The sequence below is a fragment of the Aythya marila genome, assembly GCF_965140915.1.
Source record: "Aythya marila genome assembly, chromosome: 16".
Lineage (NCBI taxonomy): Eukaryota > Metazoa > Chordata > Aves > Anseriformes > Anatidae > Aythya > Aythya marila.
Genome location: NC_139057.1, coordinates 74,244 through 89,778, shown reverse-complemented (window position 1 = coordinate 89,778; position 15,535 = coordinate 74,244). Strand labels below are relative to the sequence as shown.

The 15,535-nt window shown below is 39.3% G+C and overlaps 1 protein-coding gene across 1 annotated transcript; it reads right to left on the bottom strand.

The window, feature by feature from the left end:
* Positions 1-423: 423 nt before the first annotated feature.
* LOC309884242 (protein-glutamine gamma-glutamyltransferase 6-like) lies at positions 424-14,367 on the bottom strand (the record flags this gene model as incomplete). Its single annotated transcript, XM_082773005.1, has 13 exons — positions 424-874; positions 1,885-2,009; positions 2,752-2,915; positions 3,593-3,910; positions 5,006-5,248; positions 5,328-5,431; positions 7,322-7,457; positions 7,666-7,846; positions 8,011-8,139; positions 8,762-8,880; positions 13,304-13,543; positions 13,769-13,942; positions 14,355-14,367. The coding sequence occupies 13 exons, from the start codon at positions 14,365-14,367 to the stop codon at positions 724-726; spliced, it is 2,097 nt and encodes a 698-aa protein (XP_082629131.1). The 3' UTR covers positions 424-723.
* Positions 14,368-15,535: the final 1,168 nt, after the last annotated feature.

The window sequence follows — 15,535 nt, the reverse complement described above, 5'->3', positions numbered from 1 at the left end:
GCATTAGTTAGCTTTTGTTGCTGGGCTTCTGTATTAATGTCAGATCCTCCTTGTCTTGTGCGTGGCAATCTGTCACGTTAATGATTAGGATATGTATGTATATAGGTTGTCTGCTCTGTTATAGGCCTATTCCTACAGACTAGACAAGTACTGTTTCATGGGTCTGAAAGATTACTTTTTTCAGTCTTTGTAGGCTTTTTTCCCCCCATTCACAAAGGTACAGGTGTCACAAAATAAAGAAATTAAATGATCAATGGGGGAAATGTTCCATTTCTTAAGGTATAAAACTTGTTAAATGCAGGAAAAAGCTTTCCTCAATTTTCTGATTTCTCAATATTTTTCATGGAATATACAAGCCATTATAAAATAATACAGTTATTTTAATATTTTTTTTATTGCTGACAATTAGAATGAGATTACAAAGATTGCATTAATTATCTGATGGAAAAGTCAAAACCTGAAGCTTAACACAATGAGTAGATTTGATAGAATAGTGAAACTATCTCTACAAGGAAGGGGTTTTATTTCTCTGGACAAGAAGACTAAAAAGAAATACAGGTAGAGACTAGATAACTAAGCACTGTAAAAGCAGAAAACTTAATTCTATTGTAACGTAAGAAGTCACTCATTTTTGTGGGAAGTTTCTTGCTGTCGTCACTGTCCCTATACAAAGAAGAATGTCTTGTCATGTTAATGCTGAAGTAGGAGATTGATTCCATCACATTACATGGGTGCTACTGCAATGGTTACAAAGCCCTTAATATGTGAAAATTTGTCACAAGAGAAGTCTACTTGCAGCTGTAAGGGCCCAGTCCTTCGAGGTGTAAATTCAAAATAAATTCTTGATCTCTCCCTTGGTGCCAGTCGTGCCAGACTGAAAACAAAACAAAAAATAAATTCATTCAGGCTTATATTGTGTTTCACTGAGATTCCCAATAACCAACAGGACTCCAGACACAACTTTGTTTTCTGAGAATTACTTAAGGTTTTGTGCAGACTAAGAAGTGAGGGAGGACAATACCACAATCATTTCATTTTGAATAGCATGATGGGAGTTAGAAGCACTACAGCATGCTTCCATATTAGAGCTGGATAAAAGTTTGAAACAGAAACTCAGAATAGGAAGACATTGTTAAAGTCAGTTCCCTGCTTGATGCCTGCTTGGCTCATATCCATTTTAGCAATAATATGATTTCTTCTCATGGCCAGGGTCCTTTTTTTGTGTGTCTCCATTCAGCTTAGTTTTTCACTGCAATTATGTTTCCTGTATTTTATGGGTTATCATGTCCAAATATTTCCAGAGCCACAGCAAGTCAGGCTGTTTCAAAATAAAACAGGCTTTAGAAAATAAGTATGCAACGCTGAGTTAACCCATAAAAAATCAGGGTCTAGAGGGGAAAAAGAAAAGTAACAGAACATCTTGCTGTCATGTCTTGAAAAGGCATAATTTTCTCCTACATTAATGAAATACAGAGCAACTTCTTGTTCAGGCTGAGATCAGAGAAACTGTGACACTGTTCTACTGGTTTGCTCTAGCTCAGACTTACTGTTGTACTATCAAGGTATTGTATATAAAAACAGAAATGCAAAGCCAAGCTGATCTAACAGAGAGACAAAAGAATATGGCATGCACACATGCTCTCCCAAGAAGAATGTTAACAGTTTTTAGTTCTTGAAGGAGTTCCTAGGTAGGAAAAAAATACGTGACTGAGAAATCATCAATTCTCAGTACATATTTATTTGGTGGTGTTTTTATTTTCAGAAATTGTCTTTATTATGGAATATATATATTCAATTTAACCATGATTTTTTTTCTTACTGAGAAACTAACCATGTTATTAGTCATATTAGAAGCAATGAGTAAATGCTGCAGCTTTCACTTACTGTATTTTGACCTGTTGATTCATCACAGTCACTAGTAGTACACAGCGGTTCACAGGTTCAGGGAGGGGATTGGCATATGAGATCTCTAGAGTAGCAGCTTTATTCAGTACAACCCGCCGAGGAATCTAAATGACAAAGACACTTTTCTGATCATTCACTCTTTTATGCTTTTCTAGAGTCAGATCTCAGCTGAACTGTAAGCAGAGCATCTCTAATTGAAGGTGAATAAGATATTTGTAGGAGCACTAGAATTTCACGCATGGTAAGCCTTTGCTAATATGTGAAGTTGGATTTGGATTTACTAAATAGAGCTGTCAATCTGCATGCCAAGTGTTCTATATACAATTTCAGTGAAACAAAATACTGACTATACAGACATCTCATTAAACCTGTCTGATATTAGGGTTGAAACCGGTTTTCTGGGCACAGCATTGATTAAAGTGTTATAACAATATAAACTGTCCCTAATATAAATTAGAGTTCAGGGCTTATGTCTGTGCTTTAGGAGAAGAAGGCAAAATTGTTTAAAGGCAACACAAAGGCTTGCCAACAACTAGAATACAGATGGAATGAAAACAATTTCTGTAAACTCCCAGCGGTGGAACACGTCTGGGAAAGAAGAAAGGTAGCAGCTGTTCTGAAGAACCAGGGGAGATTCCAGCACAGAATCAAAACTGGTTTCTCACATATACTGCCATTTTGAGAAAACATACTTTCTCCATTTAAGCATCCAGAATTTTAGAGCAACATCTGAAACTACAGTCTAAATTCATGCATTTATCCTCAAATTTTCATCTTAAGTTCTGAGCTCCAAAGACTCTTTAGTTCTTTCTGTCCATTTAGGACCTCAACAAGAAAATTGTTTACCTTAATGATAATGTTTGTGTCCTCTAAAATGATTGTCTTCTCCACCAGCAGCTTTACCCCATGCATGTGCATGACTTCACACAAAGCGGTAACTTGAATCCTTTTGTCAGTAGTCAGGTATTTTCCATAATAAGAATAAGGGATTTTTAACCGGATATGTTTTCCTGCAATTCAGACATTTAGGAGCCATTACATTCTCAAAGAATGCTAAAGAAGAGAGAGTTAGTGTGAGGCTCTTTGAAATTACAGAAGAGAACAGAAGAAAGAGTGTTCTCTGTGTTTCTTGGGGTGGGGGGGGGGAGGGGGGGGCTGTGTTCTTTGCAGATGCGAGGGATGAAAAAGATCTCTATAGTAGTTTTGGCTAGTTTCCACCTTGGCTGGGCGGAGGAGAGGTGATAGGGTGGGGGCTAGTAACTGTAAATTTTAACTTTTGCCCCTGTTAATTTCTGTTAAACTCTATTATATTAACATATTGCTTGTTGAGTGCCAGAAAGCATAAATCAGAGTTCTCTTATTTCTTAAGAGTTCCTATACATGTCATAATGACCACAGACACACGTACATGTGTGCTGCTTCTGTTGCTATAATATAGACGTGGCCTTCTATGTAAGAACTCATGGACCTTCAGTTCCTGGTTGAACTAGTGAATGTTTTCAGAGGGGAGAAAGAAAATAATTGTAAAATAGTCAAACAATGCTGCTAAGATAAGATATGGACTAAGTCAATGTACTGAGGCTGATACAGACATGATGTTGACATTTGTTCTTTCCAGTTGCCTTCAGGTGATTTTTAATGGCTAAGAGGAGGCCTATATAGGCTCCTTGGGGATATCAAAGGTTACCTTGCTTAGAACCGAGATCCACAGATGCGGTTGCCTTCAGGATCTCTGCCACTGCTCTCCTTGTGTACAGGACAGTTGATGCACTCATGTCCACCTTCACAGTCTTGTGGTCAGAAGATAGGTTATTGAGAATTAAGATAAGGGTAACATCTTTGCCAAACACTGGAGGTTCAGCCAACTTGAACTTCCCAGAGATCCCAGGTTTTCTAACGGCCTCTGAAGATCTTTCACGTGGAGGTTCAGTGTGTCCTTCTGTGATGTTCGATCCAAATATCTTGGCCAGAGCCTTTTTGTAAACTCGTCTTTCCTCAGAAGAACCTAGTTGAAGGAGAGAACCAAGTCAGATTCAGGCTTTTTTCTTCCATTGAACTTTTAAAGACTATCAGAATGACACAGGATGTCAACTCTGTACTGCAAGATTTCTTTTTCTTTGGTCAGAATATGGAGTAGTGTGATAAGTGTCACTCTGCTAATCTGATGATAACCAGCCTCTGTATTAAATATGGTTGCACTAAAAGCTTGTGGACTGGAGTATTGAAATATGGCCACTGATTCTGATTGGCAAGCCTCAACTCTTATGAAAAGACAGATAGCGAGTGTTTAAGGGAAGATAAAAATATTCTTGCAAACATGACTAGGCCTTTTTTTTAAACTTTGCTGCTTTGTTTTCCTAAGTACAGGTGAATGGCAATTATTCCCTTTACTGTTTCCCAGTAGTTCTGTTTCTAGAATCCAATACTGTGTAGACTGAGTCTACAGGGAGTAGAAACACACAACAGCTGAACAGCTTGTTAGCTGATGGCTGGATGTCAGAGCAGAAGCACAAAAGAGCATAGTTTGGTGTATTAGCAAGAGAGGGAAACCAAGTAAATCACCACTCTTGGGAGCAGAGTATAGTGGCATCTTCAAAATGAAACATGAAGTATTGGAACAGACACGGCAGGGAAGAATTTGAGACTGAGTATGTGGTCATATGGGAGATGATAGATGTCTAGTGTTAGGACTAGTTTAAAGCTTTTGATTAGAGGTTTGATTGTTGTCCCAGTCCATCTGCCAGATAAACCGGAAAGCTGCTATCGATCTGTAACTTCCATACTACAGTCCTGTGCACTCTTTGTATGACAGCTTGAGAATTTGTCTGCCTTGGGTACTAAAACATAATTTATAGCCCTGTTTTCTGTATACATTTCATTTTGTAATTTTCTGTGAGAGACTAGAGTATATTTTGTGCTGTGCCTTAGCAAGGAAGCTACCAAGTATACAAAAACATAAATATAATACACACTGTATTAGGAAAGTAGAAAATATTTTCTAAAGGAATTAGAGATGCCCAAAGCAAAACAGGCTACCCATCCTAGCTGCCTACCGCCAAGAATTCTGTAGGAGATGAATTGTGATAAACTCTTCCTTTACCTTCTGGGTATTTGTAGTTATAAGTGACATCCACACGGGAATTGCTGCCCACAGCTTTGGTGCTGATAGACCTGCCAATTATTTCAGTATCACAATAAACTCTTTTCTTAGTTCCATCATTGTATACTATCCATCTGTTGCAATCAGCATTCACCTCTGTATATACAAATAATGTGTCATAATCCAAGTCTACATCGCCTTCTTTGATGGCTATGACAGATGCAGGACCACACTGGAATAATCCTATAACATGAAAAAAAGCATCAAACTTCATTAGTCATGCTTAGTTTGGAGAAGCAATATTAAGTCATGATACAGTTACCTTTGCTTTGTTCTTGCGGAGTCGCATCTAAAACTTGCCATCCATTGTATTGTGTTCCCAGGTCTGGGCGAATAAACCAGCTTTCATTCCAGACATGATAGTCCCTGGAGACAAAGAACAGTGTCTAGAAAGCGTGGTAATATAGAAGCATACAAACTTCCAATTTGAAAGAAGAAGGGAACTGTGGTATTTAAAGATTCCCTAAAATGTGATACAGGCTGTCCGGAGATGACAACTCACTGCCTTTCTCAAAGTACAAATTCACTGCTTGCTGTTGAGATGTAGGCCTCTGTGAGTAAACAAATCAGTAAACAACAAAAACCCACAACAATAACAAACAGAAGTCAACAGCTTGCTTTTGTAATGATATGAAAGATTTAGGCTGTGGATATAGACAACATTTGGGGATTGGGCTCAGTAACCTTCAAATGTGGGAGTTGCTAAGTTTTAAAAGAAATTTAACAAAGCTATAATAGAATAAAATGGAATATTAACAAAGTACAATAGTGCATCTATAGTAGTGTGCAGCAGGAAATTTTTAGAAACAAGCTAAGAAGAGTATGTGAATTGAATGACCCCTGCCATGATATGCCCTACTGCTTTCTAGCAGTCAGTTGAGACCACTAGGTTAATGGTTATGAGTCATCTTATTCTCTATGAATCTCTCTTGTTCTGTTTAAAACCTCCTTGAGTTCCACAGGCCAAAGGAAAGGATCACAGAATTTCTAGGTTGGAAGAGACCTCAAGATCATCGAGTCCAACCTCTGTCCTAACACTAACAGTCCCCACTAAACCATATCCCTAAGCTCTACATCTAAACGTCTTTTAAAGACTTCCAGGGATGGTGACTCCACCACTTCCCTGGGCAGCCCGTTCCAAGGCCTAACAACCCTTTTGGTAAAGAAGTTCTTCCTAAGATCCAACCTAAAACTCCCCTGGCACAACTTAAGCCCATTCCCCCTCGTCCTGTCACCAGGCACATGGGAGAACAGACCAACCCCCACCTCGCTACAGCCTCCTTTGAGGTACCTGTAGAGAGCGATAAGGTCGCCCCTGAGCCTCCTTTTCTCCAGGATAGCACAAAGGATTGGTTAATTGTAAGTCACAGGAGGACCCAGAAAAGATGCTTTGTCTGCATTGTTCAGAGGCCAATGCTTTTAAGGAAGTTAAGGAATGGAAAATTTTCCCATGTTGTTCAGCCACATACACTCAGTGGGGAAAAAAAACAACACTACGTGAAAGTGAAATTTTGGCTAAGCACAAAAAGACAGAGTTATGTCATATACCCTTGGGTAAATGGCTGTAGTTAATTCATGTTCTAATTTGAAATTGGGGGGTAAATAAAGTATAAAATGGTATAATATACAAAAAAGTTTCTTTGGCTAATCAAATTTTGTGACTTGAGTCATGATCGTAGATCACTTTACAGTTTACAGCACTGGACTAGGATGCCTCAGTAATCAAGTCTGGAGAGTGTTGGGATTGTTCTCTCTTATAGCTCCCATAAAAGGAAGGTACAGCTAAAGAAGTACTGGAAAATTTCCTGGGGAGGCTCCTATCTCCCTGAGGAGAATGGCAGGCCAATCTGAGAAACACAGGCTTTGGACATGTAATGGAAAAGTTATTGCAGCAGTAAACTAGTTAGGATCATGGAAGGTACATAGCTGCATTATTAGGGACAGTCTGATTAAGGGTAAATAAATCAAAGCCTCTGAAGTTGGTACATTCTCAATGGAAACGAAACGTACGTTTTTCTTTAAAAAGCTGCAACTAGTCTGAGGTCTGGGATTGCAAGAAAACTGTTTGTTTGTTTGTCTGAAGTAAATGTTACCCCAAATCTGTGCAATATGATTTCTTTCCAAATGGCTGGCTGGTCAAATACAAACATCTAAATAAATATCCATTCTGTTGCTGTTGTGCTACTAATGCTCATGTTTTTTGATCTCATAAATCCTCTCTCTAACTGTGAGTGAGATGCAAAAACTTAAGTTTACCATGTGGAATCCTTGCTGATGTTAAGACTCTTCCCGGAGCTGTCATAGTATTTATCAATGCTGAGGTTTCTATCCACATCATGGGCAGAGTTAAAATTTGAAACCAAACGAGTTGGAATCCCCAAGCACCTCAAAACTGAAATACATTAAAAACAAAACAAAAAACTCCAGTGATTACAAATATTTTAGAAACAAAGTTGTTTCTAAATATGTTGTGGTTCTTCAGCATTTGCAGTCTTCAAAACATTATTCCTCTTGTAGAATTAATTGCTTTGTAGTTCTCACAAAACCACAGGTCACGTGTTGCCTCCATTTCACCACAGTCTTTTATTCTCAAAGCTTACCTGTACACATCACACCTGCAAAAACCCAGCACTGGCCATATTGAACAGGTTTGTAGTTGTCCTGACGCCATTTCTGGAGGATTACCACACTGCCATCCCATCTGGATGGATTCTCATGTGAATGGAAACTTCCTTGCCACTTTCCAAGGAGAACTCCATTATCATTATCATTTCCATTGATCTAAAAATAGGCCAGTGGACAGAATGGGCAAAATCAGCTGTGTGTAATGCACCATATCTATTTTTTTTTTCAATTACATTGCTCAAGGATCAGGTGGTTAAGTCTCACTGGGGTAGAGACTGCTTTCTGTGTGTAGAGTTTAGACTAAGTTGTCCATTTCTTACCATAGAACTGATTACTCGGCCCACATATTTAGGATCTCCTCTTCGGGATACATCAATGGCTGGGTCCTGACGATAGTACAGACTCAGATCAAGCATGGTGAGACAGATGTTTAGAAGCTGATCTTGAAACTGTGATCAGATAGGAGAAATGTTTAAGAAATAAATAGTTATGCTAACAAAATTAGGGGAGATTCAATTTGATTTCCTTCATTTTTTAACTATTTCAGCTCAAAAGTGGCAGGAATAGTGAGGCACAAAGATGATAGTGTGTGGTTGGTTCACGCTGCAATACTGGCTAAAGCTAGGGATAACTAAACAAACCAGAAATCTGGCATGGTGTCTTTTGGCTGTCAGGAAAAAAAAATGACTGCAGTAAAACTGAATCTGGCAAGCTTATTCTGTCTGCAGTTATTGGAATTGTATCAATGTTGGTTCTAGCCCATTGTAGCTGCATTAAAAAACAGTGGGTGTCTTGGATCCACGTTAGTATATTTTCAGTCGTACTGTGGATGCTCTGATCACAGATGAGGCCCATGGTACATGTAGAAGTCAGTCCTAGCTGCAGTGCTGTGCTAAGTCATCTCTCAGACCTAAGTCCTACAAGGTGCGCAGTGAGCAAACCACAAATAGAGCTAGCCAGGTTTGTCCAGTTTCCGTATACATATGTATACTTATCAAAGAGGCAAACAGTGGTAAGAGAAAATGATATTGGAGACAGAATGAGAGTCCTGATTAATTCCTTACAGCTTACCTGTCCATAGTACCATCCTCTTGCTTCAATGTACTTTGCATTGCCCACAAAGATAATTCCATTTTCATTTAGAACATATTCCTGTCTCTCATTTTCATTAGCCATGTAGACAGCATCACCTGAAAACAAAGTTGGACATGCTTTTACACTTAAAGCTGGGAACACTAGTAATCTTGGAAAAAAACAAACAAACAAACAAACAACTTGACCTAACATGAGGAAGTAGCTTTACTATTTGGAAAACAGTATCTTATTGCTATAACTCCTTAGACATGTACATTTCAGTGAAAATACTAGTTACTGTTTATGGGGGGAGGAAGGGGTCAGAGGGAGGGAAGGAAATGCATGGTATATTACTGTGACCCTTTCCCCCAATTTTTAGCGTAGCCTTTTTATATTATAAAAGTGTTCCTTGTCTTTATGTTGTAGTTTTGTGGAGAAGATAGAGAAATGTCCAAGTTAACTACTCCAATAAGGCAGTGAGCTACAAGCAGAAGACACATTTGAAAACAATCATACAGATGATAGTGATATTTTACTCTATTTTCTAGTGATGTTAACATTGTTTTAAGAGTCCAAAGCACTATCAGAAATGTTATTAGGATATCCTGCTGAACCATTCAATTTGTTTTCATTGTTGTTCATTGGTTGCCCTAGTCTATGACACAGTATGTAGCTGCTATGAAAGCACTCTCTTTAGGTTAGACTCTTCTCTCTTTAGGTTAGCACTATCTATTTAGTGCTAGTGCTATATAAAATCTCATAATATTTAAAATTATTTTCTGGAACTTCAGGATTTAAAAAAAATAATTTATAAATAAGTTTTCTATTTTACTGAATCAATTTCTTTGCCTTCTTATAAGGAACTCCCTTCCCTCCCTGCAAGTAAAAATAACGTGCAATTTATTTCACAGAATAATTTAAATTGGGGAAGGGACCTCTGGATGTCATCTGGTCCAACCCCCCGTTCAAGCAGGGATACCTAGAACGGGTTGTCAAGATGGATTCTAAAAATTTCCAAAGAAGGAGTCTCTAACACCTCTGGGCAACCTATACCGGTGCTCCATCTCTTGCACAGCACAGAAGTGCTTCCTGCTGTTTAGACGGTACTTCCTGTCTACTTTCAGTTTGCACCCATTGCCTCTTGTCCTGGCACTGGGCACCACTGAAAAGAGCCTGGCTCCATCTTCTTTGCACCTTCACTTCAGGTATTTAGAGGCATTGATGAGATCTCCTCTGAGCCTTCTCTTCTCCAGGCTGAACGATCCCAGCTCTCTCAGCTTCTCCTTGCAGGAGAGGTGCTCCATTGATAATCTTGGTGGCCCTACATTGGATTATCTACAGTATGTCCACGTTGCTCTTGTACTGGGGGCCCATCACTGGATGCAGCACTCCAGCTGTGGCCTCACCAAAGCTGAGCAGAGGGCGAAGAATCGCCTCTCTTGACCTGCTGACAATACTTTGCCTAACGCAGCCAAAAATACCTTTAGCCTCCTTAGCGGCATGGGCACATTGCTGCTCATGTCCAACTTGGTGTCCGCCAGGACCCCCAGGTCTTTTTCTGCTGCTTTCCAACTGGGTGACCCCCAGCATGCCCTGGTGCCTGGAGTTCCTCCCCAGGTGCAGGACTCTGTGCTTCTCCTTGTTGAACTCCATGAGATTTTTGTCAGCCTGCCTCTCCCTCTTTTGGGTAGACCTGTGCGGTGTCAAGAGTTGGACTTGATGATCCTTAAGGGTCCCTTCCAACTCAGGATATTCTATGATTCTATGATTCTACAGTCTGTCAAGGTCCTTCTGGACAGCAGCATGACCATCTGGTGAGTCAGCCACTCCTCCCAGTTTTGTGCTCTCTGCAAGTTTACTGTGGGTGTCTTCTACCCCATCATTCAGATCATTAATGAAGATGTTTAAAAAAAAAAGATCGGGCCTACTATTGACACCTGGGGTACTCCACTTGTTAATGGCCTCTAACTACACTTTGCACCACTGACTACTACCTTCTGGATCAGGCAGTTCAGCCAGTTTTCAATCTACCTCACTGTCTGTTCATCCATCCCATACTTCACATACTTCAACTGCTTCTCTACGAGGATCTTATAGGTGATAGTCTAAAGATAGTCTAAGAGACCTTACTGAAGTTCAGGAAGATGACATTCACTACTTCCCCCCCACCTCTAACACCCCCCATCCATCAGACTAGTGATTTCATTACAGAAGCTTATTGGTTTGGTCAGACATGACTTCCCCTTAGTGAATCCATGCTGACTACTCCTGATGATTATCTTCTCCTTCATGTACCTGGAAATGGTTTCCATGATTAGCTGTTCGCTTCTTATTCTAGTAGTTGACTGTACATTCCTTCAATAGCATCAGGATATAATGCATTATTATCAAAGGCTGGCTTGCACGTATCTTAAAGAAGTTGTTTGCTTTTACTTAAGTCTCAAAAGGACATTTAATGCTGAAACATCACTTTTGTTTTATCTACAGGTCTGAAACAAATACTTGAATTGAATTATTAAGCTTATAGGCTTATTACCATTGTAGGAAGATCAGTGTTTTCTGTGTCCAAATTCTGTGCTTACTTCAGATATACAACCTGTGAAATGAATTGCTTTCTGCTTGCTAAACTAAAAATTTAAAAGTAGTTCTTTTATCCAGAAGGTTTTTCTTGTGTTCAGTCATGATAGTAACCCTGCTCTGAACTTGTTATACTTCATAATTCTTGTTCATGAAAGATGAACTGAGAATATTTCAAGTGAGATCACACTACCTCCTTGTGCAATGCCATTAATATTTACATATCAGAGGGACTGTTTCCTCTTACCCAGCTTAATATTGCATTTGCCTTTTTTCAGAACCACTTCACTGGGGTTCTCATCCTTTGATTAAAAAGTACTTTCACATTACACGTGATTTCCAGCTGGTGAGCCTGTCATTGGAATTCTTACTTCTCCCTGGTCTTTTTTCCTATTATTCCACCTTATCCCTTCTCTAGGGCTCCAGTCCCTAAGGTCATCCAGTTATTTTTGTGGTGTCCCAGTCTATGAACAATGCCACTTATTGCCAGCATAACAAAATCAATAATGAAGCTTTTGATGAGTGTGTCCTTTCAGATGGCGCTTAAAGATCCATTAGCAGCTTTTCTCTAACCCAGTGCTTTTCCATTCATCTATAGTCCTGACAGTTTAGTTTTAGGTAGTTCTTTACTGATACTACAGTTTATGAATTAATCCCTGTCTTTTCCAGTCTAGTGACTAAGTTCCCATGTGGAACACTATATACAGACTGTTTCTGCCATTTATCCTTTGAGAACATATTTTTTTCTATATCCTTTCTACTGTGACAATTACTTTATGGTGGTAACATATCCTCAAAGCGAACGTGTTCCTGTCTGTCAGGATCAGAGAGCTATTATGCTTCGCAGAAGCTTGTTCAGCCACATCTTACTTTAAGGATGCTCCCTTTTTATTTGGCAGTGGTCATTGTGCTGTCTGATAGATCTGGAGGACTCTTCTGCAAAATCATTAGCTTCAAATTGTAAGGTCATAGCTTCCTTTTTCTTTTCCTCTAGCAACAGTTTGTCTGGTCTTACAGATAGCACTGTCAAAAACTGACAATTTTAATGTCCCTGCAGCATGGTTCCTATCAATTAGAAGTTATGCAACAAATGATTTTTCAGGAGGTTCTACAGAAGTTTTCTTTTTCTTTTTTTCTTCAGGACTGTCCATGCAGATACAGCCTGAGTTTCCTCAATATAAATATTTTCTGTCTTCCAAGACATGCCAAACTAATTAGCAGTTTCTTATTTTTTAATCTTGGCTCTTGACGTACTTCTTAGTGGACCCTGACTAACATCTGATCACATGAAGAAAACAGCAGATGATGGTGGTAACTTCTCTCTTCTTACGTAAACTGTATAGTCAGTTGTCTGGATAAGAAGTCTTTAACTCCAAAGTGATATAGTTTAGGGCTAGTCTAGGTTTCTTTCATGTATTTGCAAAATCAGAGTTTAAGAACTTGCATTTCCTATGCAATATGCCGAGGCTGCAGAAATAAAAAATAGGAGTGCTAAGAGATGTCCATTTTTAACCCATGATGAAAGATATGGGAAATACCAATCTTCCTCACACTAGCCCTCTATCAGTTTATAATGCTAGTTGAGCTATTATCTTTGTAGGTAACATCTACAAAAGCAGACTTGCTTTGATTTAGGTGCAAGTAAAGGACATCACTGTATGCTTGCTCTGAAACGTACATGTGCTTATGAAAGTCTCTCAGCCTTCATCTACAGAAAAAGTCATCTGCTCAGTCCTGAAGAAAGAGTCTGATGTTCACCTCTACAGCACATTCCCTTTAATGAAATAATAAATGGGGGGAAGGGAGGAGGGCTGGTGCATTTTTAATGCAGTTAAAACAGGTCTGTGAACACATGGCTAAGATTGCTGCCCCCAGAGACACAACTTGAGGGACCAAGATTACCATGCAGATAAGAAAGCAAATAATTGAGTTACGTTCAAGAGCTACGGCATCAGTACCTACCTGGGCACCAAGGGTTGAAAAGCATCACAAACTGCCCCAGGAATCTGGAGAAGATCTTGTTCCCTGAGGTTACCTGGAGGATGAGGTTGTATCGGCCGATGATGGCATTGGCTGGGCTAGATATTGTAAAAGTAGTGTAGCCAGACTCACTGGATCCTTGGACAGCACTCCAGCCACTTGCACCCACCTCAGAGAGGTTAAACACAGCCTTTGTACGGTGAGATTCTGAGGGGGATGGCCCTGCCAGAAAGAAGGGATGATTGATTTGCATTATAGAGTGTGGTTTCAGTATTAATCTCACACTTGAAATGAGCACACTTTGGGGGGGGGGGGGAGGGGGCGGAGCAGGGGGAGTATTAGAAATACATGAAGAAAATTCAAATTTCTAAACAGAATAAGGGGAAGCTAAAAGGGATAAACACTTACAGCTCTATGAGAGCATGGAGAAAGCTAAGGGAGTGTTACCTATTTCAGTGACGAAGGCTAGGCTCTCCCCAGGCTGCTTTGGTCTGTTGAAGTACAAAGTAATAGTGAAGGCTTGTCCTCGCCTCACAGTCAACTCAGTGTTAGCATATCTGTCAGTATGGTGTGCACCTGCGTTTACTGATGGCTGCCAGCTGATATGTGTTGGTGTCAGATCTGTAAAATAAGAGAAGACATTAAAAAGTAGCCAGTGTGGAAAGAAGCCATTTATTCCAGGTGGAACAATGAGATTGCTAGCAGCAGTTATCTTTTACTGGAAAAAGGATGGATAAAGAGTAGATGGTCCAATAAATTAAGTCTAGTGGTCAATAACAACAACAACAAAAAAACAAACAAACACAACTGTGCTTGGGTTTTGTTACTGCCCTGTTATACACCAAGAACTCATTTACTTCATATACAGTATAAGATACTATTTTATCAGTGGACTGTGATTAAAAAAAAAAAAAAGGCACAGAGTCATTTCAAAGTTGGCACCAAATAAGGTGGCTAGCAGCCCCTCTACATTTTCAACATATGCATTTTTATAATTCTAGAAATGGCTACTAGGAGGTGTTTTCCTGCTTACATTCTGGTGCCATCTGGCCTACATTAGGGAAGGATACATAGTGAGAGAGAGTCTGTCTTTTACATGCGTTGGAGCTTTTGACAAAGAAAGCCATCTGACTAAATATAGCTCCATCTGAAGTTACAGCTGGTCTGCTGGTGTTTCTATTCTCATAGACCCTGTCCTTATGGCCTAGAGGAATTCTGATGACTTAGTGTGCTTGCAGTTCTCTGATATCAAATGTCTCCCTACATACTGTTATCATGGTCTACAGTCTAAAACCCACAAAGTGGCATTTGCCGCCTTAAATGTTGTATTAGCATTTAAGCACGTATGATTATGCATATAGCATATATGTTATGCCAACATAAAAGCAAGTATTTATATGATTCTCCTACCAGGAGTGTTTTCCCTTCTCTTGCTCATGCTCTATTGCCATGCTCCAACTGGTGCAGTTACACTGCCTTTAGAAGCTCTGAGAGGCCCTGTGTTTGTCCTATGAGACTCCACAGAGTACATCTGGGGCATTGTATTGCAAATACCTTGGGGAAGATTCTAAAAAATAATTTTTTAGTGCTAGTATCACAGATGCAATGAGTTTTTTTTGGGGGGTGGAGCAGGGGGTGACACCACCATTACCATTTTAAAGGAAACTCAAATGAAAACAACAACAAAAAAAAATGAGTAGAACAGATGGATTGAGACAGATTAAGGTTTGTGGCACAATGCAGTGTTATGGCAGAGATCTTCAAAGAAGCTTCCAACTCTGTCATATACCATAAAGCACAGCAATGAAATACTAAGTCAGATCTGAAGCAATAAAACTGCATATTAAAATACAGTTTATGTACAACCTTTAAATTAAATTTCAGTCTTTTTCCTTCATTAATCTGCCAAAAAAGTGAAGCGCTATAATTCAAGAAAGAAGGATTTTTTTCTTTTAGTCCAAGATCATATAGAAGTAAAGTGAGTAAGTTCTGATGGGCTGAGAGACAATCTTTAGCACTAATATCTTGGACAAACAGGAACTGCATTAGGCTGTTGTTTACCCCGCAAAACAACATTTTAAAAACTGATTTGAAAAAGTTTCTTTCATCACTGAATAAAAGATAGAGCTGCTTTCCAATTGCTCAGGTCACCAGTCATTCTTAATTTTGATCTCTGTTAATACTAAGCAGAGATATTCTTACTACCGTTTTCCG